Raw genomic sequence first — 25,749 nt, forward strand, 5'->3', positions numbered from 1 at the left:
GAGAATACGTCTCCAAGAAATATATTTGTAATTCGTAGTAATAGGAGTATTTCTTTTGCCAGATGTAGTAACATGAGTTATTCTATAATTTTCCTGGGTCTATGATCCAAAGCATTGTACTACCTATAATGGATGTTGAGCTTCAATAAGACTACTGGTGATTCTCAAAATAAAACTAAAAAGGAAAGCTAACTCATCATGCGACTTTTTTGTGTGATGGTAATCTATCATGAGCTTATTCGCCATAGAGAAGTCAAAGCGTGTCCTAAAGAAAGGCTTCTCCCGAGGAGAGTACTTTGGTAGCTTACCACACGTGCATGTGGCCAAATTACTGGTTCTTCGATGTTGAAAACAACAACTTTTTGAAAAAGAACAACTGCTAGTACTTAATTGAATGTGAAAAAAATGAAAATGATGAATCCCAAACGTTCGGGATCTAAACATGGCAAATCGAACGTTTTTATGGCTATTTTTCTGATGCGAGGATGTCAAGTTTAGTTGCCAAGCACATCAATTTTCCGGCAAAAAAATATACATGGAGCATGAATTTCCATGTGTTTGAACTAAACTTATCATCCTCGCATCACTAAAATTGTCATAAAAACGTTCGATTTGCCATGGTCAAAATCCAAACGGGAGTTGTTGGTTTCCAAAAAAAAAATGGCCATCTTCTTGCTGCTAGTTTTGGAAAATAAAAACAAATTACCGCTACTTTCTTACCCTTGTTTTTTGTTGCACGGATGGATATTGGAGATTATACTTTAGGTACCGACCCGTTTCAATTTTTTTTACTTCAGGTAGATGTACGTAATTCCACACGAGCTAGTGACACGTACGTACGTGTTGCTTAGTTACAGGTTAATCGGGTCGAAAATTCCGTAGCTGTTCCGGGCAAAAAAAAAAAATCCTTAGCCGTGTAGCACCGACTGTCGGACCGACGCGGTTAAGCTAGCTGCGTGCAGTGTCATTTTCCATCTCAAGAAAACGCGCGACGGCCATTGATCGAGCCACACTACGAAAGCGAAATATATCTGAGATCGGTCGGTATCGATTCGTATGAACAAATTGAAAAAACAAATCTGTGACGCGAGTACTCAAGCAAACACAAAGCATCTTCTATTTGTGAGCAGAAGAGTAGCTAAAAGCACACGTCGAAAAAGTTGAGAACGCGTAAGAGGAACGCGCGTAGGTACGTGCGAGTCAGCTGCATATGCTAGCGCTGCGCCCGTACATGATCTTCTCCATCCTATATAAAGAGACATGCATGCCCTCATGTCAAGCACATATCACAAACACAGATCCTCCTCCTTCAAACACATACATAGATCCTCATCCTCCTATATACCCATCGATCACACAAGGCACGAGTGCGTACGTACACGAACGTATACCGGTGAGAGATCGGAAGGCTAATTGGTGATGGGGCGCCACAGCAGCAGCGGCAAGCCCGAGGCCGGCGGCGAGCAGTACCGCGAGGAGGAGAAACATCACAAGCACATGGAGAAGTTGGCCAAGCTCGGCGCCGTCGCAGCCGGAGCATACGCTAGGGTACGCCCCACAGCTCACGCTTTACATATTACTTGCAATTGATGGCATACGCATTACTCTACTCATGGTTAACTATAGTGCTGATAATTACTTGACAATATGCAGCACGAGAAGCACGAGGCGAGGAAGGACCCGGAGCACGCAAGGTCGCACAAGATCAAGGAGAAGATCGCCGCCACGGTCGCCGCCGGCAGCGCCGGCTTGGCGATCCATGAGCACCACAAAAAGAAAGAGGCCAAGAAGCACGCCCGCCATGGCCACCACCACTGATACACATACACTCATGGATGCAAATGCACACGTAGACCCTTGCTAGCTATCTTATATGTACGGCCGGTTACATTCATTCATTTTGTTGTCTTGTTCCATAGTACTGAATTGCTGTTTGGTATGTGTATTTTCGTCACATAGTCATGTTGGTACATTCTTGTAGTACATGTTTGGGCACATCTCCTCTAATAATAACCTACACGCCTTCTTTTCTCTCGAAATAGCAGGGATCTCCATTGAAAATGCCCAACATTACAACATTACTAGATGTCATGGAGTACTGGGCGTGAACCACATGATAAATATTTGTCTCCATGACTCGTGGTTACTTTCTTCTACCGAGCTTTATTATTTGGTTGAGTGTTGCATTCTACCATAACATGTTGGTATTGTTGCAAGATCTATTGCCTCATATAGGTTGAAGCAACTTAGTTGTATTTAAACTTTGGAGAACTTATACTTCCACTGTCTCTAAATCAACTAGGAAATTTAAAATATGTAGTCGGCTATTTGACCCCACCTCTAGTCGTCATCTTTGATCCTTCGCATGGGGATTCGAAATTTGTGTCTTCTGACCCATAACTAGAATAGTCTTGATAAGTCTCAATCGACTAAGCTTCGTTAAGTCTCACTCGATGCTATATCCGTGAGATCTTACATTGAGATCCGTGCAAAATTTTATTTTTAGATTTTCCATTTTCTCTATTACATGTTATCACTTGACTGAGACTTGGTTAAATCTCAGTCGACTGAGACCAAGGCACACCCAAATTAGAATGAACCAAATCTTGAAGAAAAACATCACCTTGAGTTAAATGAAGAAGCTCACCCATTTCCTTTATCAACATCAACTCTACCCTTTATTTGGCAACTAGGACAAGGTTATTACTACCTGGACTATCTAGCTCAAGGCGACTTCAATGAAATTGTGCATGCTCATGAGAAAGAGGGTGGAGTTGCACACCCCAACGTTGTATGCAAGCGTTTAGTAATGCTCTTTGATTGCAGTCTGGATTATCTTGGATATAGTGGTGATATTTTCTTGTGGCGCTGGGTCATATGCATGAACGGCTAGACTGGGAAGTGGGCAACAGTGGATGGGTTGGTTTGTTTCCCTGCTTCGATGTGTCAAATGAACGCTTTGACAAATCGGTACCATCACCCGATTCTGGTGGACATCGAGTTCCAGCTAGGCCTGCAACCAAGAGGGTCTAGTGGAACGTTGTCTTGCCGAAGAGGATCTCAGAGAATTGTCCAAACTGCATTAATGTGGGAAGATGCATGGTGTGGTGTCTCTAGGGCAGCTCACATCGGTCATTCGCTCTGCGCTACACCGCTAGGACAAGGAGGTTTTGAAGGGGCCTCATAGTAGAGTCTGAGAATTAGAAAAGAAACTGAATGAAGTAACGCCCAGCCCACTAACATGAAATTCCTATGAAATGGAGTACCTGCTAGAACAGGAAAAGAATTTACTAGATCCAAAGAGGCGTGCTGATTGGCTCAGTCACGGTGACCAAAACACTGACTTCTTCCACAGGGCAGCGATGGGACGACGTAAGGAATTTACATTAAACGATTGAAATGCGATCCATGTGATTGGATTGAGGACCAAGACATTATTGATAACGTTAAGCCTAGTGTGACCGAATATATGATTTGTTTTGCGAGAAACCGGATATATAAATTAGGAGTTAAACAAACCTTACACTAGAGATGAGGTTTAAAAAGCTATGTATAATATCAACAAATTAATTAAAAGTACCAAGCCTGGATGACCTACATGTTGTTTTCTATAAGAGTTTTTGCCACAAAGTCGAGGACGATCTCATTGATGAAGTGTTGTTGGCAGTAAACACTAGGAAGATTCCGGATGGCTAGAATAATACCACTATATTTCTCGTCCCTAAGATCGACAATCCTGAGGTCATAACTCAGTTTTTTGACCCATAAACTTATGCAACGTGGTGTATAAGGTGATTTGAGAACTGCTTGTTAACCGTCCGAAATTTCTTCTGTTGGAGATTATTTCGCCAAACCAAAGTGCTTTTTTCCCGGGAGGTCTTATATCAGATAATTTGCTGATGTCTTTTGAATCTAATCATGCTATTAAAAAGAAGAATAAAGGTAAATATGGAACTTGTGTGGTGAAGCTTGGCATGCACAAGGCATATGATAGGGCCAAAAGGATTTATCTAGAGAGGATCTTATTACACCTGGGGTTCACGACATATTGGCTGTCACTTATTAAGTATTGGAAATATGCCTTAGAGACAATAATACCGTATTATTATATTTCTATATTGATAATTAAGAGTTTACATTCTATGTTATAACTGCTATGATCATGGAATAAGCGATCCAATGGGAAACTCATATGCACATGTGGAGTGATAGATGGTCAAAAAAGATTCCTAGTCTCGTCTCTAAGACTAGCTGAAGTGTTGTTGGTGATCACATTTTCCAGATCTTGGGATATCATTAAGTGCAACGATAGTTATAAAACAAAACTAAGAGTATGACCTTAGAATAACGATCATATTGAATCAACCCAAACTTGTTTGTTATACTTTGAGATAATATCGCCGGAACAAAACCGGTAGCGAGGAGACCGGCATAGTGAGCATGTGTATGACTCAAGAGGATACCGATATACCTCACCTTGGGTTTTGTAAAGTATCACGAAGCAAAGGAAATAGCCCATCAAAACCAAAAGTTCACTTGAATGTCATCATGTACTCATAGGGATCGATATGGATGTCCACGGTTTCACTTTTAGTCAGGGATTTTGTTCATGTCTATATTTTACCAAACCTACAGGTTCGCAAGCTTAATGTAATCATGATCTGCTGAGTGTTAATATGATAGGAGTAATGAGAAAATATTTATGAAATTGTTTCATTAATATTCGAAATAGTTTCGAGAGGAACCGGAAGCGCTTCGGGGTTTCCGGAAGGGTTTCAGAGTTTATTGGACAATACCGGGTATTACCGATAAAATATATATAGGTGGAAAATGTCTCCAGAGATGTTAAATTAATAATAAAAGGCTCTAATAATAGTTATGAGGCTTTTATATTAATTAAATATCAACGAATCTTAAAAGGCCAAGTGGTGGAAGGAGAATTGGTCCACAAGGGCCCAATAGGGGAGGCGCCCCCTTTTCCTCATGGAAAGGAGGGAGGGAGGATTCATCACTGCACGGTAAACAAACATCACATAATCATGCTATAGATGTCCTTGCGAAGGGTGCAACGCCGGTTAGAATGAAGTTACTCTTGTTCTTCTTTTGCTGTGATGAATCCTTACGGGCTAGTGCCACAAAGCCAGAGTTATCATCACTTCATAAGTCCAATCTTGTGAAATTTGGGTTTTTGTTCTCACAGATGTGTTCATGCGGATATGATGAGTTTGTGTTAGCGCCTGGTGCTTTTGTTGGTCTGATCTCTTGTGGCTTCAGTGTGCTTATCTGGCATCTTGGTGAATATTTTGTATTTCAACAACCTACATTTCTAGGGGGTCATCCCGGCCGAAGAATGTTCGACGCACACGATGTTTCATCTTTTCACATGGACGACTCATGCGGATGTCAAAAAACCTTTGAAGGTAGTTAATATGCTGATGCAAGTATACGGTTGGCCGTACCACAACCGAGGTGTGATTGCATTATCTTTACCAATGCGGTAATGCCTTGCTAGTAGGTCATGTTGCAAGGATTGTCACCATGGAAAATAAGTCTCCAAGAAATATCTTGGTAATTCATCGTAATAGTGTAATTTTCTTGGGTCTATGATCCAAGGCATTGTACCTCCAATGGATGTTGAGCTTCAATAAAACTATTGATGATTCTTAAAATAAAATTAAAAAGGAAAGCTAAGGGCATCTCCAACATCGATCCGTAAATTCGCTCTGACATCTGTCCGCGGATATGGGGACCAGTCCGCATATAAGGATGTGGGAGACGACCATCCAACCATAGCCGCATATATTCAAAACATCTCGCGAAACATTTGGCTAAATGAACCTACTAAAAGCAAACATTTGGCTAAATGAACCTACTAAAAGCACTAAGCAAGGCTACGAAGTACACCACTATGGCGGAAGCAAACATTCCGCCAAATCGAAGCAAGGCTACTAAGCACGCCATGCCATGGCGGAAGCCAACCTTCCGCCAAATGAATGCCTATTTTGATTAATTAAAATACTAATTAGCACCTTCCGCCAAATGTAAATGTATTATTCAGTACTACCTTCCGCCAAAGTGCTAGCTATTTGCTGCAATTATCACATTGCATTTCACTAAATACTAGTCATCATAGGCAGACGCAGAGTAGAGATGATACATGACGGCTTTTTGTTGGTCATCCAGATGTCAGGACTCTTACAAAGCTCAGCTACGTTCTGTTCCGATTTGTGGGAGAACGGACGTCCCGACCCGTCGGCGGACCGATGCAGAACCGTATTGAATGGCACAATACATCCACACAACACAGTCCAAACGTATGCAAACAGTTTGAAGGTTGACATTGAAATGCCCTAACTTATCATGCGACTTTTTTTATGGTAATCCATCATGAGATTGCTGGCAGTAGAAAAGTCAAAGGGTGTCTAAGAAAAGGCTTCTCGTGAGGATAGTACTTTGGCAGCTTACCACATGTGCATGTGGCGAAATTACTAGTTTTTTTAGCTACTTAATTGAATGCTAAAAAATGAACGTCTTCTTGCTGCTACTTTTGGACATAGTACAGATGCAAATGCTTATACATGTGCACATACACTTATTTTATTCTTATGAGCATCATCGAGAGACTGAACGAGAACATCATCTTGCGATTGACGAAGTCGATACAGACGCATTTGTAATCGACGAGAACGTCTCCTCTCACTGAACGCACAGCGCCGGAGGATGTGAAATAAATCTATGAAAATACGATCAGCGGTGTCAAGTTTAGGACTTGAATCCTGTTGCGCTAGAGATAATACTGTCCTTCTAACCTTCCTACTACAGGTTGGTTCGCCTTTGCCTCTTTTTGTTGCATGGATAGATACTGTAGATGATACGTCAGGTATGGATCCGTTTCAAAAAAAAATGTTACTCCATTTGTAAAGAAATATAAAAATGTTTAGACCCCTATCTTATACTCTCTCCATTTCAAAATAAGTGTCTCAACTATAATACAACTTTATACTGAAATTAATACACAATTGAGTCACTTATTTTGGGCCGGAGAAAGTATTTCTTGAGAGAGGAAATACTTTCAGGTAGATGCACGTACGTCCACACGAGCTAGCGACACGTACGTCTTGCTTAGTTACAAGTTAATTAGTCGGGTCGAAAATTCCGTAGCCGTTCCGGGCACAAAAAATAAAAAATAAATCCTTAGCCGTGTTGCACCGACCGGCCGGCCGACGCGGTTAAGCTAGAATGCAAACGAACTCGGTCGTCCTCGAGTAGTTTCCGTTTCTACTGGAAATCCAGTGGCGTGCGTGTCGTTTTCTATCTGAAGAAGAAAACGCGAGGGCGATTGATCGAGCCACATCTAGTCTACGAAAGCGAAGTATATCTGCGATCGGTCGGTATCGATATGAACAAGGCTCAATAATTGCTTGAAAATTGAGAACGCGTAAGAGGAAGGCGCGCACGTACGTGCGAGCTGCATGTTGCGCCCGTACACAGATCCTCCTATATAAAGAGACATGCATGCCCTCATGTCAAGCACATATCACAAACACACAAACACAGATCATCATCCTCCATTCCTCATGTATAGACAAGGCAAGGCACGAGTTTAGTTCGCACACCGAGGTACTCCATTGCTAGCTCGGAAAGCTAATTTGTGATGGGCCGCCACAGCAGCAGCAGCGGCAAGACCGAGGCCGGCGGCGAGCAGTACCGCAAGGAGGAGAAGCATCACAAGCACATGGAGAAGCTGGCCAAGCTCGGTGCCGTCGCCGCCGGAGCATACGCTAGGGTACGCAGCAAACACCTCATGCGTTGTACTACTTATTTTCTACGTAATGTCAATTACTCATGCTTAACTAGAACTAACAATCACTTCACGATCGGTATACAGCACGAGAAGCACAAGGCGAGGAAGGACCCGGAGCATGCGAGGTCGCACAAGATGAAGGAGACGATCGCCGCCACTGTCGCCGCCGGCAGCGCAGGATTCGCCATCCACGAGCACCACAAGAAGAAAGAGGCCAAGAAGCACGCTCGTCATGCCCACCACCACTGATACAATCATGGATGCATATGCACATGTAGACCCTAGCTAGTTATTTTATATGTACGGCCGGTTACATTCATTCATTTCGCTGTATTGCTGTTTGGTATGTTTATTAGTTTTGATTCGTGCTAGGCCATTGACGTCGTTGTGGCATACTATGTTGGTACATTCTTGTACATGTTTGGGCACATCTCCTCTAATAATCTAAATGTCTTCTTTCGAAATAGCATGTATCTTTTTTTTTGCGAGTTCAGAAATAGCATGTATCTCCATTATTGTAAAAGGCATCATTACAAGATTACTTGATGAGTTCATGTCATGGAGTACTTTCTTAGGTTCACGTCACCACCGTCCTAGGGCGTGAACCACATGGTAAATCTTTGTCTCGTTGACTTGTGGTTACATTTTTCTACCGAGCATTATTATTTGATTGAGTGTTGCTTGCTACTGTAACATGTTGGTCTTTTTGCAATATCTATTGTCTCATATAGGTTAAATCATCTTAGTTGTATTTACATTTTAGAGAACTTATAATGCCGCAGTCGCTAAATCAAATAAGAAATTTCGAATGTGTAGTCTGCTATTGACCCCACCTCTAGTCGTATCTTTAATCCTTGGCCCATAATTAGAATCAAGCAAATAGACCCAAAAAACATAATCTAGCGTTAAAAAATGAAGAAGGTTCACCCATATTCCGTTATCAACATTATCTCTTCCCTTAATTGACAATTAGGTCAAGGTTATTAATCCATCTGAAGGTGACTTCAAGTAATCTTGCATGCTCATGAGAAAGAGGGTGGAGTTGCACACCGCCAACGTTGTATGCAACCATTTAGTAATGCCCTTAATGATTACAATATGGATTATCTTGGTTACAATGGTGATATTTTCTCGTGGTGCAGGGGGTCACATGCATGAATGAGCAGTGGGCTATAGTGGATGGGCTGGTTTGTTTGTTTGCTCCAGTGTGTTTCATATGCAAATGGAGAACCTGCTCAAACAGGAAGAAATCTACTAGATCCAGAGAAGTTGTGCTGATTGGCTTACTCACGGCGACCAAAACACTTACTTCTTCCATAGGGCAGCCACGGGGCGACATAATAAAATTCTCATTAGACGATTGAAAGCAGATACAACTGATTGGATCGAGGACCAAGAGATGTTCAAGTCACATGTGGCGACCTATTTCTGTTCCCTGTTTTTGCCGGTGGTCCGAGAAACTGACCAGAATATTATTGATAAGGTTAAGCCCAGTGTGACCGAATATATGAATGTGGAGTTAGACAAACCTTACACCAGAGATGAGGTGAAATATCTATGTATAATATGGGTGGATTTAAAGGCACTAGACGCGGATGGCCTACATGTTTTCTATAAGAGATTTTGCCACATAATCAGGGAGGATCTCATTCATGAAGTGTTAGCAAACTAGTGTTGGAGACTTTTATTAGAACCTGTCTCTTTATGAGATAGCGTGTTGAGAGCAAAATACACCCCTGCTGATGGAGACCTCCTGAAGTGCAACCTCAAGAAGGGGAGCTCTTATACTTGTCAAAGCCCGTGGGGTGGGATCCAAACTTTTAGGGCATGTTTGGTAGCCGTAGCAACTTTTGTCTGCATTGCATGCTTGACCCAGTTGAGCCTAGCTGAGTAAAAACAAGCAAAAACCAACATTTGCATGTTGTTTTGTTGCCTGGATACCCTCTACCCTACCTGGGGCGAAACGGAAGGTAGGATGTTTCATTGCCCGCTTGTTTAGGTGGAAACACAAACCATGGCGTTTGGTTACATGCAACGCATGTGGTCTGGCAACCTCCTCATCAAGGTGGCGAGGTTACCAGCACACTAATTAGGTAGAAAAAACAAAAAGACACACATAGTAGCATAAAAACATACTTTTAAACCAAACCAAGCAGTTATGACGATAGTACGACACTTCAACCAAACAGTTTTGAACCAAACCAGTACGGCATTAAACTAATAACAAAACCAGCACGAGCACGAGAGAGCTCTTCTAGACGTTTACGGCGATGGTGTCATCGTGCCTCCCGTACTTGGTCACCACTTCAATGCCTTCTCCATGGCTGGCATGACGTCCTTGCCCTTGTTCTCCGTGTCGATCTGCATTATGAGCATCACAAAATTCTGCATTACGAACAACACAAAGTTCAAAGGTTGATCGGCATTAAATCCTATCGTCCACCTCTCCAAAACACCTATATTTACTCAGCCAAACACTAACTACTTACCGACCACCGCACTCAATTAAGCCTCCTTGTCTCTCACTCCTCTTCCACCTCTTCATCTCCATGAACTCCAACCCCAACCCCTTCCCTTGGGGCATTGGATGGAGGGCTTTCTTCCTCAGGTGCTCGCTCGGTGACCGCAACAAGTTCAAGAACACCATGGAAGTGTGCTCGAACTTCACTAGCATCGAAGACATGCAAAAGGAGGCAGACGTTGTGGTGAAGAAGGCGACGGCGAAAGAGTTGAAGACGCTGATTCTGAACCAGCGAAGGGTTCTATGTCAGTGGACATCCTGCACAGGGCCATGAATACCGATTCCGGTGATGCTAGTTAGAGGGCAAGATGGTCCAAGTATAGGGGGTACATGGCTCATCAAGACCAACTTCCTGCGTTATGGACTAAGACATTGGTGGCACCGGGGGTCATCGGTCTAGAGTTGGAGGAGGAAGAAGAAGCGGTGGAGGTGGTGGTCAGGGCGCTGGAGCCAGGCCATAGTTGTATGCCGATCGATCTGAACACCAGCAAGGATGAGGAGATGGTGCATGCTACGGTAGCTAGGGTGCCGGAGCCAGGCCCCGCCGCTCCAAGCGCCTCTAGGGTCATCATGGCTAGGATTTACTACTATTGTGTAAGATTAACCTCGAATCCCTGTTCCACCTGTACTCAATCCCGAACAAAACCTAAAATCCATCGCTACTTAGTACTAATGAAGAAGTGTTGATCAATCTTATGGCTATTTACCCCGATTCCCCTTTTCCGTAGAATGTGGATTGAATAGGTGGACCGAATCTTAATGCGGATCGAATATGATAAACATAAGCGAGGAGATGAAAATAGGGCTTTCCGCCATTGCCGAAGTGGTGCAGGTGATGTTGGTGATGCCGGTGATGGAGGCCGATGGTTGGCTTACTGTTCTCCGATCCTCTTATAGCAGTTGTCGGTGTGAGAATGGTAGAATGGTGAGGGAAGGTGGGGGTAATTATTGCTGGTGCTTCGGAAAACAACACGACGTCTTGAGTGTGGCTCCTCGCGTGCAGCCGACGCCACCGTCGTGCATCCCACGCACATGGGTGTTGAAAAACTGTCGATTCGTAGGTTCCCAGCGAGCCTGGCCCCAAGGTTCTTTAAGTTTGTGCTATGAAAGACAAACAGTGAAAGCAGGTAACCAAACAACCCATTTTCTTCCCGGGCGGGCTTGGTTGGCCTATATGCAGGCAACCAAACACGTCCTTATAAGAGGATACATATGGAGAGTTAGTGATGGATCACAAATAAATATCTGGGAGGCCCCGTGGATCCCTAGCAGACCTGCCATGAAAGTGATGAAGAGTGGAGGAAACATTCTGATCATGAAGGTTTGCGACCTACTCAATGTGGACAACAGAGAATGAGATGAACAACTTATCACAAAATCTTTTTGGCCAGTTATTGTGCAACGAATCCTAGACATCCCGCGTGCTATGGGAATGATGGAGGACTTCGTTTTCATGGCACTATAACATGAGTGGTATATTTTTGGTAAAAAGGCTTATCGCGCAGAATGCAAACACTAACATGGACGAATGTTGAGGAGATCCCCATGTACTAGGGACGTGTCTGTTAGCTTGCATGAGGCCCGGTCTGGCTCGCGCGGGACGAAAACGGGCCGATTGGTTGCCTGCTTTCACTTTTTGGCCCGCATGGCACGAACCTTAAAGCACTCATGGGCCTGGCTCCCTGGGAATGCACAAATCGGTAGTTTCTCCAGGGCCAGGCCCGAGCGGTGCACGTGGGCTGCGGCGGCTGCACGCGTGCGGCCATGCTCGAGAAGCCGCGTTGCTTCCTGAAGCGCCGGCAGTTATTAGCCTCACCGCCCCTCACCGCTCCCTCTCCCCACTCTCCCCCACTCTCCCAACTCTCACCGGCGGTGGCGGATATGAGCAGAGCAAGAAGACCACCGGACTCCATCACCTGCGAGCGGATCATCAGTTGGCTCGCGACAATGGCGGTAAGCACTTCTCTCTGTTCGACATGCAGAACTTTTCCCCCTTCGATCCGGCGATAGATTCGATCCACGGCGGAGGGGAATGGGGAATAGAGGTAGATAAGCATGTAGAGGTAGTTCATACTAGTTCATACGAGTTCATAGTACTTCAAACTAGTTCATGCAAGATCAGAATAGAGGTAGATGCGATCACCAGAAGGGGGATTGGGGTATAGGGGGTACACAACGGACACTGGCTCACCGCGGCGGCCGTCACTGGTGTGTGGAGCGGCGGGTCGAGCCGCTGGGCTTCATCTTCTTCTTCATCCACGTGCGGGCCGGCGGGACGTCATCGTCGTCCTCGCCAGAGCGAGGTCGATCTGCCAGGTACAACAGCCTGGCTCCGGTGCCCTCACTGGCATCTGCACCACTTCTTCCTCCTGCTTAGGCTCCCCATCGATGACCGCCGATAGCGCGTTAGCCGTCTCCCAATACACTGCGGCACGACGGTCATTAGGAGCCCAGTAGTTCTTATACTTGCATCACTTCTTCCTCTGTTTAGCGTCATCAGAGACGTCCTGATTCATGGACCAGCGAATGATGACGACTAGAAGTGGGGTCAAATTGCCGAATACATATTTTAAATTTCCTAGTTGATTTAGAGACAGTGGAAGTATAAGTTCTCCAAAGTTTAAATACAACTAAGTTTCTTCAACCTATATGAGGCAATAGTGAGTATGTGTATGACTCAAGAGGATACCGATATACATCACATCGGGTTTTGTAAAGTATCGCAAAGCAAAGGGAATAGCACATCATAACCAAAGGTTCGCTCGAATGTCATCGTGTACTCATAGGGATCGATATAGATGTCCACGGTTCCGCTATCAGTCATTGAACGAAAGGGGTTTTGTTCATGTCTATGTTTTACCGAACCTACATGGTCACAAGCTTAATGTAATCACGGTCTGCTGAGTGTTAGTAGGATAAGAGTAATGAGAAAATATTTATGAAATTGTTTCATTAATATTCGAGATAGTTTCGAGAGGAACCGGAAGCGCTTCGGGGTTTCCGGAAGGGTTTCAGAGTTTATCGTGGAATACCAGGTATTACTGATAATATATATATATAGATGGAAAATGTCTTCGGAGATGTTAAATGAATAATAAAAGACTCTAATATAGTTATGAGGATTTTATATTAATTAAATATCAACGGATTTTAAAAGGCCAAGTGGTGGAAGGAGAATTGGTCCACAAGGGCCCAATAGCGGAGGCGCCCCCTTATCCTCATGGAAAGGAGGGAAGCAGGATTCATCACTGCACAGTAAACAAACATCACATAATCATGCTATGGATGTTCTTGCGAAGGGTGCAACGCCGGTTAGAATAAAGTTACTCTTGTTCTTCTCTTCCTGTGATGAATCCTAACGGGGTAGTGCCACAAAGCCAGAGTTATCATGACTTCATAAGTCCAATCTTGTGAAATTTGGGTTTTTGTTCTCACAGATGCGTTCATGCGGATATGATGAGTTTGTGTTAGCGCCTGGTGCTTTTGTTGGTCTGATCTCTTGTGGCTTCATTGTGCTTATCGAGCATCTTGGTTAATATTTTGTATTTCGAGAACCTACATTTCTAGGGGGTCATCCCAGCCCAAGAACGTTCAACGCACATGATGTTCCATCTTTTCACGTGGACGTTGCATGGGGATATCAAAAATCTTTGAAGGTAGTTGTCGGTGTCAAAACCGGCGGATCTCGGGTAGGGGGTCCCGAACTGTGCGTCTAGGCGGATGGTAACAGGAGGCTGGGGACACGATGTTTTACCCAGGTTCGGGCCCTCTTGATGGAGGTAAAATCCTACATCCTGCTTGATTAATATTGATGATATGGGTAGTACAAGAGTAGATCTACCACGAGATCAAGGAGGCTAAACCCTAGAAGCTAGCCTATGGTATGATTGTTGTTCGTCCTATGGACTAAAAGCTTCCAGTTTATATAGACACCGGAGAGGGCTAGGGTACACAGAGTCGGTTACAATGGTAGGAGATCTACATATCCGTATCGCCAAGCTTGCCTTCCACGCCAAGGAAAGTCCCTTCCGGACATGGGACGAAGTCTTCAGTCTTGTATCTTCATAGTCCAGGAGTCCGGCCGAAGGTATAGTCCGGCTATCCGGACACCCCCTAATCCAGGACTCCCTCAGTAGCCCCTGAACCAGGCATCAATGACGACGAGTCCGGCGCGCAGATTGTCTTCGACATTGCAAGGCGGATTCCTCCTCCAAGTACTTCATAGAAGATTTCGAACACAAAGGTAGTGTCCGGCTCTACAAAATAAGTTTCCACATATTGCCATAGAGAGAATAATATTTACACAAATCTAATCTGCTGACGTATTCCGTAGCGTGACATCACACCACGGCCAAGTCTTTATTCAAATCGTTTTACTGTTCCACCTTAGCGCGTTAGCGAGGCGGTTTCCTTGGCACGTCTTGTCAAAGCAGAGATCGTGTCCCCTTATTCCGGGATTCTCATCAATACGGGCATGGGTAACCCAACCGTACCCGTTGGTATGTTTTCTCGATCAAAGGCGAGTCCCAAACGGTCACCAGGAGGGCCCTTGGTATTCAACCTCTTATAAAGAGACCAAGGCCTTACTCCTTTCTTTCAATCTCAAACGAGTTCGCCCTTCGCCTCGAGTTCCAACACCCAAGGCTCCAGATTTCAGGCGCTTCGGACCTTCGACAATGTCCGGTTCCGACCTTCGAGGCCGATGGATGCCCTCCTCCGTCACGGAGGAGGACGTGCTGAAGTTGAGAGAGGCCAGGTTCTTGACCGGCGAAATCTCGCATAGGCTGCCTGCTCAAGGGCAGGTCATTCTCACTCCCAAGCCTGGTGAGAGTGTGGTGTTCATGTATCACTTCCTTCAGGGGCTAGGCTTCTCGACGGATCCCTTCATGAGGGGGCTCATGTTTTATTATGGGCTGGAATTTCACGACTTAGCTCCGGAGTCCATCCTCCATATTTCCTCATTCATCGTCGTGTGTGAAGCCTTCCTCCGTATTACCCCTCACTTCGGACTATGGCTCAAGACCTTCAAAGTAGAGCCGAAGATGATCGAGGGACGGCACGCGGAGTGCGGAGGTGCTTTTATAAGCAAGAATGCTGGTGCTCCATGGCCCGAGGGCTCTTTTCAAGAGGAGTCCAGCTTATGGCAACGAGAGTGGTTTTATATCACAGCTCCCAGGAGCACCAAGTGGGTGGCATTGCCTGCTTTCCGCTCGGGTCCCCCCGCCACGACTGGCGTCATGGGTCAATAAGGGGCTGGACTGGGGATCGGCAAAGGATGTGCCCCTATTGCAGGGCCGCATCCGAGATCTCCTAGAAAGAGACATCAGTCTGGTCATGGTGACGCAGGTTATGTTAATTCGCCGAGTTCTACCCTGCAAACGTCCCCCCCTCCGCCTGTGGGAGTTCAACCCAGAGGGACCACGAGTTCTCCAACATTTTCTTGGCATGACGCCCGTGGAGATGTACAAATTGTTCTTCGGACCACAAGTAGTGTGTCCGGATTCTACGGAGGACACAGGTCTGAGCTGCAATCATCCGGATACTCAAGTAAGTAGCCTTGTGCCCGGACTCGCTATCCGTATATTTATCATAAAATTGCCCCTAAAAGAGCTGTCCTTTAAACAAGAGTGGATAGCGAAAGCAAAGCTAATCAGGTGTCCGGTCCCCCTCCCCGAGACCACGCCGGGTCCCGTGCTAGTCAGGATGTTGGAGGTTGTGCCTTAAAAGGAAAGCGAGGGAGGGGACAAGGAAGCTACAGCCTCCTCGAAGGAGGTTGTCCGGAAGGGAGGAATCGAAAATTCCTCTCCTTAGGGGAAGAAGAGGACCGCCTCTGAAGACCCGGAGACCATGGCCTCAAAGCGGAGGAAGAAATCTTCGCCAGAGGGTCCTGTGCTGGGGGATACTTCGGCCGAATTATGCCCTCAAGGGGATCAACCCTCCATCGAGCCGTAAGTAGAGAGGAGTTTTCTTTTTAAGAAACGAGAGAAATCCTTGCTTTATATCTGAGAGAAGTAATTGAAAATTTACCTTGTAGCTCGGACCTTAGCCCTTCTCAGCAGAGCTCGTCTTCGGGGGATCTTCTTCCGGAGATGATGGAGAGCGGAACGCCTCCCCCTGCCGTACCGCCTTGCAAGGCGGGCGACCCTGAGGTATCATCGCGGAGGGTTTCTCTGAGTCCGGCAGGGCCGGAAGGTAGTCATATGCCCCCCCCCCCAAAGCCCTCCGTGTCCGGCCTTCGAAAAGGGCCATCGGACGAGTCCGGCGCCATCTGGTGCGCGGTCGGAGGAGCTAAAGGATCTGCTAGGGCGAGCATCTATCTCAGAGGAGCACCGTGCATTGATGGGTACGGTGATTGAGAGGATTTCATCCGCGGAGAGCGGATTGCACGAGGCCGTCAAGATTTTACTGAGAGGTTTTGAGGTACGCAAAATAATGTACCCTTTTTGGACAGTTGTGCATAAATAAGATGCGCCCTGTGTAGATAGTAGCCCTTGAGACTCTGTGCGTTGTCAAAAGTGATGGCGCGCAGAGGATCATAATCCCAGGTTTAATATGCCGCCTTCATACGTAGGTGGCGAAGTGTCCAGTGTCAAGCCGGACTGATGAATTTGCCGAGCTAAAGTGGCAACTTGACGTGGCAGGTGCCGACATCGCGCTTGTCAACAAGCGGCTTGATGAGGCCCAAGGTATGTAATTCCTTCGGCGGCACCTGGTAAGAGGAGCTTTATGCCAGTATCTTACAATGTGTGCACTTGATGCAGATGGTGCTGCTGCCATGGAGAATCTTAGGGCGGAACTTGCCCGAGCCAAGGAGCAAGCCAGAAAAAATGATGCGGGTGCCGGAAAGGCAATTGAAGAGCTGAAAGCCGAACAGGCTGCTCATTACTGAAGCAAGAAGGAAATGGCCGAGATGGCCGTGAAGCTGAAGAACACCGCTGACCGTTGCAAGCTTCTTGAAAAAAAAGATCGGGCGGAATAGACGGACCTGGAGAAGGCCGTTTCCGATGCCAAGGATGCTCGCTCTGCAATGAGAGCTATGAAGGAGGAGCTGCGTCAGGCCAGAGAGATCGCGGCTGGAAAGCCCTTTATGCTGCGGAGGAAGTTCTGTGATCCTAAACATGCTCCATTAGACCGGATGTGGAGTACGGCGGACACCTATCTGGATTTGGAAGCGAGTGCCGTAGATGCGGCCGAACACTTCCGAGATCAAGAAGATCGCGAAGTGGAAAAGCTCTTTTGGTCGCAGTTCCACAATCCGGAGCGTCCACTGTCATTAGCCGATCGTTTGGCCGAATGGGCCGAGCTAAATAGGTTGTCCGGACTCGTCATGAAGTATGTCATGAGTCATCTGTGGCCAGAGAGGCCGGAGCCGAAAAGTTATTTCAACTTAGTGCAGCAGTTCCTTGGTGCGGTGCCGCATATCGATGCGATGAAGAGGTCAGCGTGCATAGAGGGTTCGCGGATGGCTCTTGCCCGTGTGAAGACATACTGGGCGGAAATGGAGGCCACCGCTGTTGCATCCCCAGACCCGGATGGAAGCCGAGTACCTGCCGAGCACTATTTTCAGGAAGTTCTGCAAGGTGCTCGTTTAATAGAGACGCAGTGCTCGAAGGATACTATATTCGAATAGCATATATTATTGTAAAACAATATTTTGATAAATTGTAGAAGCTTTTTATACTTGTGCCTGCAAGTATTATAATACCTCCTGTGCGGCCGTTTAACATATATGTATATATAATCTGAAAGATGGCAGTCGTCGGCTTCAGCCCCCACGCACATAATGCGGGGGTGTTCGCAGAAGGCGCATTTTCACACTTGATTCAACGTCTTGGTCCTACAAAGAAGGTGATAGCGCAGCGAACTAGGCAATCAGACTATGATGCTTTATCACTTTCACTTAGCCATATGAGTTTGACAGTGAGGCTACTTATATAGCCCCTGGTGGCACCTGCGCTCGCCCGAACTCGGGGCGTGTATGTGCCTGGCCGGAAAGCGGCCCTTCGTTAATGCGGAGGAATCCTAAAGATTCCGGTAAGTCATCGAGTGGTTGACCAGTCTCACGCTATATCATGAGAGTCAGTTTTCGGCTTTCTCTACTGAGGTGCTCGCCTGGCCGAACCGGGGCACAATCGCAGTAGTTCTCCTGGTGCCGCCTTAGTCGATAGAGCGGAACGTAAGGTAGGAAAACACAGGAGCCGGGCAAACCCAACATTTGACCAAAGACATGATTCAGAGCTGATGCATATAAGGCCAAACCGCGACGCCAAACACTCCCTAAGGTATTCGGTCTTTATGAGGGCGGGTGGGATAACGCCCTTAGTAATAAGCCCCTAGTGTCCAGGTACGCGCAAAACTCTGACGTGGCCACATGCCAAAACGCCAGCCTCCTCCTTTGTTATACCAAGAAACCAGGGGATGTGTATCAACAAGAGACAGTAAAAAAGGTTTACGCAGGGTCTTAATCTGAAAAGAATCCTTGGAACGGGTCCCTGCTGCACGTCTGCGCCCGTGTCTCCGTTGTGCCGTATCCTGGACGGGCGTAGCACGGTGTTCATCTGTAAAAGAGAGGAACTTAGTTTAGGAAAGATCGTGCCGAACATGAGTTATACTAAATAAACGAAGTATAAATCGAAATGGGTAAAATTGAGCTTTTTTATCTCTTGTTTTATATGCGCGGAGCCCCTAGTATAGGGGTATACGGCTATTAAGCCTTTATCAATTGTATGTTTATGCCGGACTCGTCTAGCCGTGTCCGTGGTCTTGACGACCTATTTAGGTGCTTTGGCTGGTGAAGCCGCTTTATTGTGGGGCTGTCAAGGCAGCCGCACTGTCTTCCGCATGGGAGGAACACTCAATGTTTTCCCTTTAATGAGATGATGCCTCGTGGACCTGACATCTTACGAGTGAGAGATGCATAATGCGGTATTGCGTTAAAGCGGGCGAAAGCTTTGCGTCCCAGCAGTGCTTGATAGCTACTTGAGAATGGGGCAATGTGGAAAGTTAGCTGTTCGTGACGGAAGTTATCGGGGGAGCCGAACATAACTTCTAGCCGGAGAGAACCCATGCAACGGGCGTCCGGGCCTGGCGTTACGCCTTGAAAGGAGGTTTTGCTATGGCGAATTTTTGTTGGGTCTATCCCCATGTTGCGGATTGTGTCCTGGTATAACAGGTTTAGACCACTGCCGCCGTCCATCAGGACATTTGTAAAGTGGAGTCCGCCGATTATTGGATCTAATACCAAGGCAGTCCAGCCTGCGTTCCGGATACTTCTAGAGTAATCCTGATGGTCGAAGGTGATCGGTTTTAACAACCATTGGCGAGACTCCTTTGGGATAGGCCGTATGGCGCGTATCTCTGTTGGCGCCATTCTGTTCGTCACGTGAAGTAAGTTTATTGTTTTGACTTCTTGTGGGAAATCCTTTTGTTTCCTGGTGCTCTGCTTGTGGGGTTCATCGTCGTCCTCACTTGGTGTGTCGAGCCCCTTGTGTTCGGCATTGAGTTTGCCGGATTGCTTGAAAACCCAACAATCTCCGTGGGTATGGTTCGCAGGCTTCCCGGGAGTACTATGTATTTGACATATCTTGTCCAAGATTTTGTTTAAGTTGGATAGCTCGTCCCTGTTATCCTTGAGGGGTGGCTTTCTCTGATTCTGCCGCGAGCTTTTGAATCCGGCGTTGACCGCCGTGCTCTTTGGGCTGTTTCTCTTATTTCGGCGCTGGTCCTTGTTGCGTCGGGGTTTTCCGTTTCCATCCCTAACTTCGGATATACTTGGGTCGCTGGTGCTACATCTTGTCAACCAGCTGTCATCTCCTGTGCAAAAGTGGGTCATGAGGCTTGTTAATGCGGCCATTGTTCTTGGCTTTTCTTGGCCGAGGTGTCTGGCGAGCCATTCGTCTCGAACGTTATGCTTAAAAGCTGCTAGGGCTTCGGCGTCCGGACAGTCGACTATCTAATTCTTTTTAGTAAGAAATATGTTCTAGAATTTCCGTGCTGACTCTCCGGGCTGTTGAGTTCTGTGACTGAGATCGTCTGCATCCGGAAGGCGGACATAGGTCCCTTGAAAATTTGCCCGGAAAGCATCCTCAAGCTCTTCCCAACTTCCAATGGTGTTTTCGAGAAGGCTTTTGAGCCAATGCCGGGCTGGCCCTTTAAGCTTGAGGGGTAAGTATTTTATGGCATGGAGGTCATCTCGTCTGGCCATGTGTATGTGGAGGATATAATCCTCGATCCAGACCCCAGGGTCTGTTGTTCCGTCGTACGCCTCTATGTTTACAGGCTTGAATCCCGCTGGAAATTCATGGTCCAGCACCTCATCGGTGAAACATAGGGGGTGTGCGGCACCCCTGTATTTGGGTGTGTTGTGATGTTCAGATATTTGTTGTGTTGCATTGCTTACTAGAGCTTGCTTTCTTGGCCCGTACATAGATCTGGCTGGGTCATATTTTTGATGCGGATCCTTTGGTGGATCGCGTGCCGGCTTGTGTGCGTCGCCGCTTGCCGCTCCATGCTGGCCATGCGGTCGTCTATCCGACCGGGTGGCTTTCCTATTTTTTGACTGCGGGGGCTCTAAGGCCTCCTCGTCAAATCAGGCAGTAGCTTTCGCTTTGGATAGCTTTTTGTGCGGCGACTTCCGCCATATTTGTCTGCGGTGTTGCGTACTTTGCTCCATCTGATTGTGAGTGCATCTTCCGCAGTTTTGAGCTTCCGCTTCTGATTTTTCTGGCTACGCGCAGTAGCGACGAGCCCTTCGTGGAGATTCTTCTGTTCCATGAGCCTATCCGGTGTAAGGTCGTCCGGACTGTTGTTTTCGCCGGGGACGGGGTGTTCGGTTTGTTTATCCAAGTTGCCCTGTTCGGATGGTTGCTCGAAGGCATGTTCGTCGTCCGCCGGCTCGTCCTGCTCTATGGCTGGGTCTGTATGGATGTTGTCTTTGTCGAGGCGGGGCTTGGAGCGGCGCTTACGTCGCCGCTTTGATTGCTTTTCGAGTGAACGATCCCTCGTTGCATCCTTGTGTTCCTCGTCGTCGCTTCCTTTGGGTGTGTCCACCATGTATACATCATGAGATGAGGTGACTGTCCAGTGCCTTATAGGCATTGGTTCATGTTCATCTCCTACATTGTCGTCCATACCGTCGATGTCTTCGGAATCAAAGTCGAGCACGTCATTTAAATTATCGACAATGGCTACGAAGTGGGTGATGGGTGGGCTTTGAATTTCTTCATCATCCGCATCCCATCCTTGTTGACCATAGTCCGGCCAGGGCTCTCCTGATAAAGAGAGAGAGACTTTAGTGAATTCAGAATATCGCCGATGGGCGAGTGCTGAAAGATGTCCGCGGCGGTGAACTCCATGATCGGCACCCAATCGGGTTCGATCGGTAGGGGCTCGGAGGGCTCGGAGTCTGGAGAGGAGTCCGGCTCCTTGGAGTCACGGGCTTCGCAGAGAATAGGGCTGGTGTTCGGCTCGATTGCCGTAGAGATTGCAGCCCCCGAGGCAGTGTCCAACCACCAATCCTCGATTGGCGCAGTTGGCTCCGAATTAAGGGTCGAAGCTGATGCGGGTGCGGCCTCCAGGGCACTGTTCGGCGGCAGCGCTAGATCATGCCCATTGTGACAGTGCGGCGCGCTCGGCTGTGGCTCGAATCCATCGAAGATCAAGTCTCCGCAGAGGTCCGCTGTGTAGTTTAAACTTCCAAATCTGACCTGACGGCCAGGGGCGTAGCTTTCGATCTGCTCCAGATGGCCAAACGAATTGACCCGCAGTGCAAAGCCGCCAAATACGAAGATCTGTCCGGGAAGAAAAGTCTCACCCCGGATTGCATCGTCATTGATGATCGGAGGAGCCATCGGGCCTAAAAGTGACGACACAGAGGAACTCTCAATGAAAGCACCAATGTCGGTGTCAAAACCGGCGGATCTCGGGTAGGGGGTCGCGAACTGTGCGTCTAGGCGGATGGTAACAGGAGGCAGGGGACACGATGTTTTACCCAGGTTCGGGCCTTCTTGATGGGGGTAAAATCCCACGTCCTGCTTGATTAATATTGATGATATGGGTAGTACAAGAGTAGATCTAACATGAGATCAAGGAGGCTAGACCCTAGAAGCTAGCCTATGGTATAATTGTTGTTCGTCCTATGGACTAAAACCCTCCGGTTTATAGACACCGGAGAGGGCTAGGGTTACACAGAGTCGGTTACAATGGTAGGACATCTACATATCCATATCGCCAAGCTTGCCTTCCACGCCAAGGAAAGTCCCTTCCAGACACGGAAAGAAGTCTTCAATCTTGTATCTTCATAGTCCAGGAGTCCGGCTGAAGGTATAGTCCGGCTATCCGGACACCCCTAATCCAGGACTCCCTCAGTAGTTAATAAGCTCATGCAAGTATACGGTTGGCGGTACCACGGCCGAGGTGTGATTGCATTATCTTTACTAATGCCTTGCTAGTAGGTCATGTTGCAAGGATTGTCACCATGGAGAATAAGTCTCCAAGAAATATCTTTGTAATTCAAAGTAATAGGAGTTATTCTGTAATTTTCTTGGGTCTATGATCCAAGGCATTGTACCGCTAATGGATGTTGAGCTTCAATAAAACTATTGGTGATTCTTAAAATAAAATTAAAAAGGAAAGCTAAGGGTATCTCCAATGCTGACTTGCAAATTCGCTCCGGCATCTGTCCATGGACATGGGGACCAGTCCGCGTATAAGGATGCAGGAGACGGCCATCCAACCATAGCCGCATATATTCAAAACATCCGGGGAAACATTTTACCAAATGAACCTACTAAAAGCAAACATTTTGCTAAATAAACCTACTAAAAGCACTAAGCAAGGCTATTAAGCGCACCACCATGACGAAAGCGAACCTTCCGCCAAATCAAAGCAAGGCTACTAAGCACGCCATGCCATGGCGGAAGCAACCTTCCCCCAAATGGTATGAGCACATTTCGCCAAATGAATGCCTAATTTGATTAATTAAAATACTAATTAGCACCTTCCGTTCCGCCAAAGCGCTAGCTATTCGCTGCAATTATCACATTGCATTCTACTAAATACTAGCTATCATGGGCAGACGCAGAGTCGAGACGATACATGGTGGTTTTTTGTTGGTTATCCAGATGTCAGGACTCTTGCAAAACCCACCTACGTTTGGTCTGATTTGCGGGAAAACGGACGACCGGACCTGTCGGTGGACCGATGCAGAATCGCGTTGGATGGTACAATACATCCACACAGCACAGTCCGAACGTATGCGGGCGGTTTGAAGGTTAGCGTTGGGATGCCCTAACTCATCGTGTGAATTTTTTTATGGTATCCATCATGAGATTACTGGCAATAGAAAAGTCAAAGGGTGTCTAAGAAAAGGCTTCTCGTGAGGAGGAGAGTACTTTGGCAGCTTACCACATGTGCATGTGGCGAAATTACTAGTTTTTTTTATGTTGAAAACAACAACTGCTACTTAATTGAAATAGTCAATGTGTACGTACAATGCATACTAATTTGAAAGTATATTAAGTGCATGCGGATATTAAGTAGGATATTATTTGCATGTTATTATGTACTCCCTTCGTCTAGGTGTGTAAGTCACATTAGAAGGTGCATCACGACCTAGGTACAAGCTGATTGGAGGAGAAGTAAAATTTGAACCGATCCTTCTTCCAATCAAAACGTTGATTTCCTTCTTCTAAACATAGCACTTAATAGCAACAATTAAGAGGATGATGTATTAACTACCATGCATGCCCACGTACTTCTAGCATGCAAAGCCGCATTGATTTCTCGCCTAATCAACGCATAGACTGCTGCATGCATTGATCATTGTTTGAGAAAAAAATGGAAGGAGGGGTTATCGCCGGAAGATAACGAGGTATAGGAGGCAAAGCTGGCTGGCGAACAAGGCTGAGAGGGAATCGAGATGAAAAATTAATGAACGGCGCCTAAACGTTTTGAAAAAAATCTGATTTTTTGTAAGGTGACTTACACACCTAGACGGAGGGAGTAATTAGCATTATATTTGGCATGAAATTAACTGCACGCTAAACGTGTTGAGCGCTCGACATTGACGCAATCTAGGTCATTGGATTGACATGATTTGATGGTCGAGATTAATTGGATCTGTCCCTTTGAGTCTTTTTATATTGATATAAATATAGATGCGAAAAAATGACCGTCTTCTGCTGCTACTTTTGGACATAGTACAAACGCAAATGCTCATACATGCGCACATACACTCATCCTACTCTTATGAGCATCTTCGAGAGACTGAATCAAAACATAAACTTGCGATTGACGAAGTCGCTACAGACGCCTTCGTAATCAACGAGAACGTATCCTCTCACTAAATACACAACGCTGGAGGATGTGAAATAAATTCATGAAAATACGAGCACTGGTGTCAAGTTTAGAACTTGAGTCATGGTGCGCTAGAGATAATACCGTCCTCCTAACCTTCCTACTGCAGGTTGGTTCCCCTTTGCCTCCTTTTTGTTGCATGGATAGAACCGTAGATGATACGTTAGGTATGGATCCGTTTAAAAAAAATGTTACTCTATTTGTAAAGAAATATAAGAATGCTTAGACCCCTATCTTATATTTCCTCCGTTCCAAAATAAGTATCTTAACTATAGTACAACTTTGTATAGAAGTTACTTCCTCCTTTCCGGTTTATAAGGCTTAGCTCAACTTTTGTGTTTTTTCAATTTAGAAGGCTTATTTTCATCTCATTTTCAGTTTCCAATGCGCATTAAATCTTTGCATGTAAGAATTAAAGAGGAATACATCAATGCATGTAATGTTTCTACTCATCTAGTGGCTAAGCATGCATGCACTGCAATTAATCCAAATTAATGCATGAGCTTAATTGGGGTAGTTTTATAAAGTACGAGATATATTTCTTCACTAATAAAATGCCTTGGTTGATGAGATTTGAGATTTGAAGCTTATAAAGCGAAAAGGAGGGAGTAGTACAAAATTGAGTCACTTATTTTGGGCCGGAGGAAGTATTTCTTTATAGAGGACTTACTTTCAGGTAGATGCACGTACGTCCACATGAGCTAGCGACACGTACGTCTTGCCTAGTTACAAGTTAATTAGTCGGGTCGAAAATTCCGTAGCCGTTCCGGGCACAAAAAATAAAAAATAAATCCTTAGCCGGTTGCACCGACCGGCCGGCCGACGCGGTTAAGCTAGAATGCAAACGAACTCGGTCGTCCTCGAGTAGTTTCCGTTTCTACTGGAAATCCAGTGGCGTGCTTGTCGTTTTCTATCTGAAGAAGAAAACGCGAGGGCGATTGATCGAGCCACATCTAGTCTACGAAAGCGAAGTATATCTGCGATCGGTCGGTATCGATATGAACAAGGCTCAATAATTGCTTGAAAATTGAGAACGCGTAAGAGGAAGGCGCGCACGTACGTGCGAGCT

The 25,749-nt window shown here is 46.2% G+C and overlaps 2 protein-coding genes across 2 annotated transcripts; both read left to right on the forward strand.

The window, feature by feature from the left end:
- The first annotated feature begins 1,295 nt into the window (after positions 1-1,295).
- Positions 1,296-1,896, forward strand: LOC125549423 (abscisic stress-ripening protein 2-like). The gene is made up of 2 exons (XM_048712837.1): positions 1,296-1,548; positions 1,654-1,896. The coding sequence occupies exons 1-2, from the start codon at positions 1,420-1,422 to the stop codon at positions 1,816-1,818; spliced, it is 294 nt and encodes a 97-aa protein (XP_048568794.1). The 5' UTR covers positions 1,296-1,419; the 3' UTR covers positions 1,819-1,896.
- A 5,646-nt stretch (positions 1,897-7,542) lies between these two features.
- Positions 7,543-8,331, forward strand: LOC125549424 (abscisic stress-ripening protein 2-like). The gene is made up of 2 exons (XM_048712838.1): positions 7,543-7,786; positions 7,889-8,331. The coding sequence occupies exons 1-2, from the start codon at positions 7,655-7,657 to the stop codon at positions 8,051-8,053; spliced, it is 297 nt and encodes a 98-aa protein (XP_048568795.1). The 5' UTR covers positions 7,543-7,654; the 3' UTR covers positions 8,054-8,331.
- The last annotated feature ends 17,418 nt before the right edge of the window (positions 8,332-25,749 follow it).

This window comes from Triticum urartu, chromosome 3 (assembly GCF_003073215.2).
Source record: "Triticum urartu cultivar G1812 chromosome 3, Tu2.1, whole genome shotgun sequence".
NCBI lineage: Eukaryota > Viridiplantae > Streptophyta > Magnoliopsida > Poales > Poaceae > Triticum > Triticum urartu.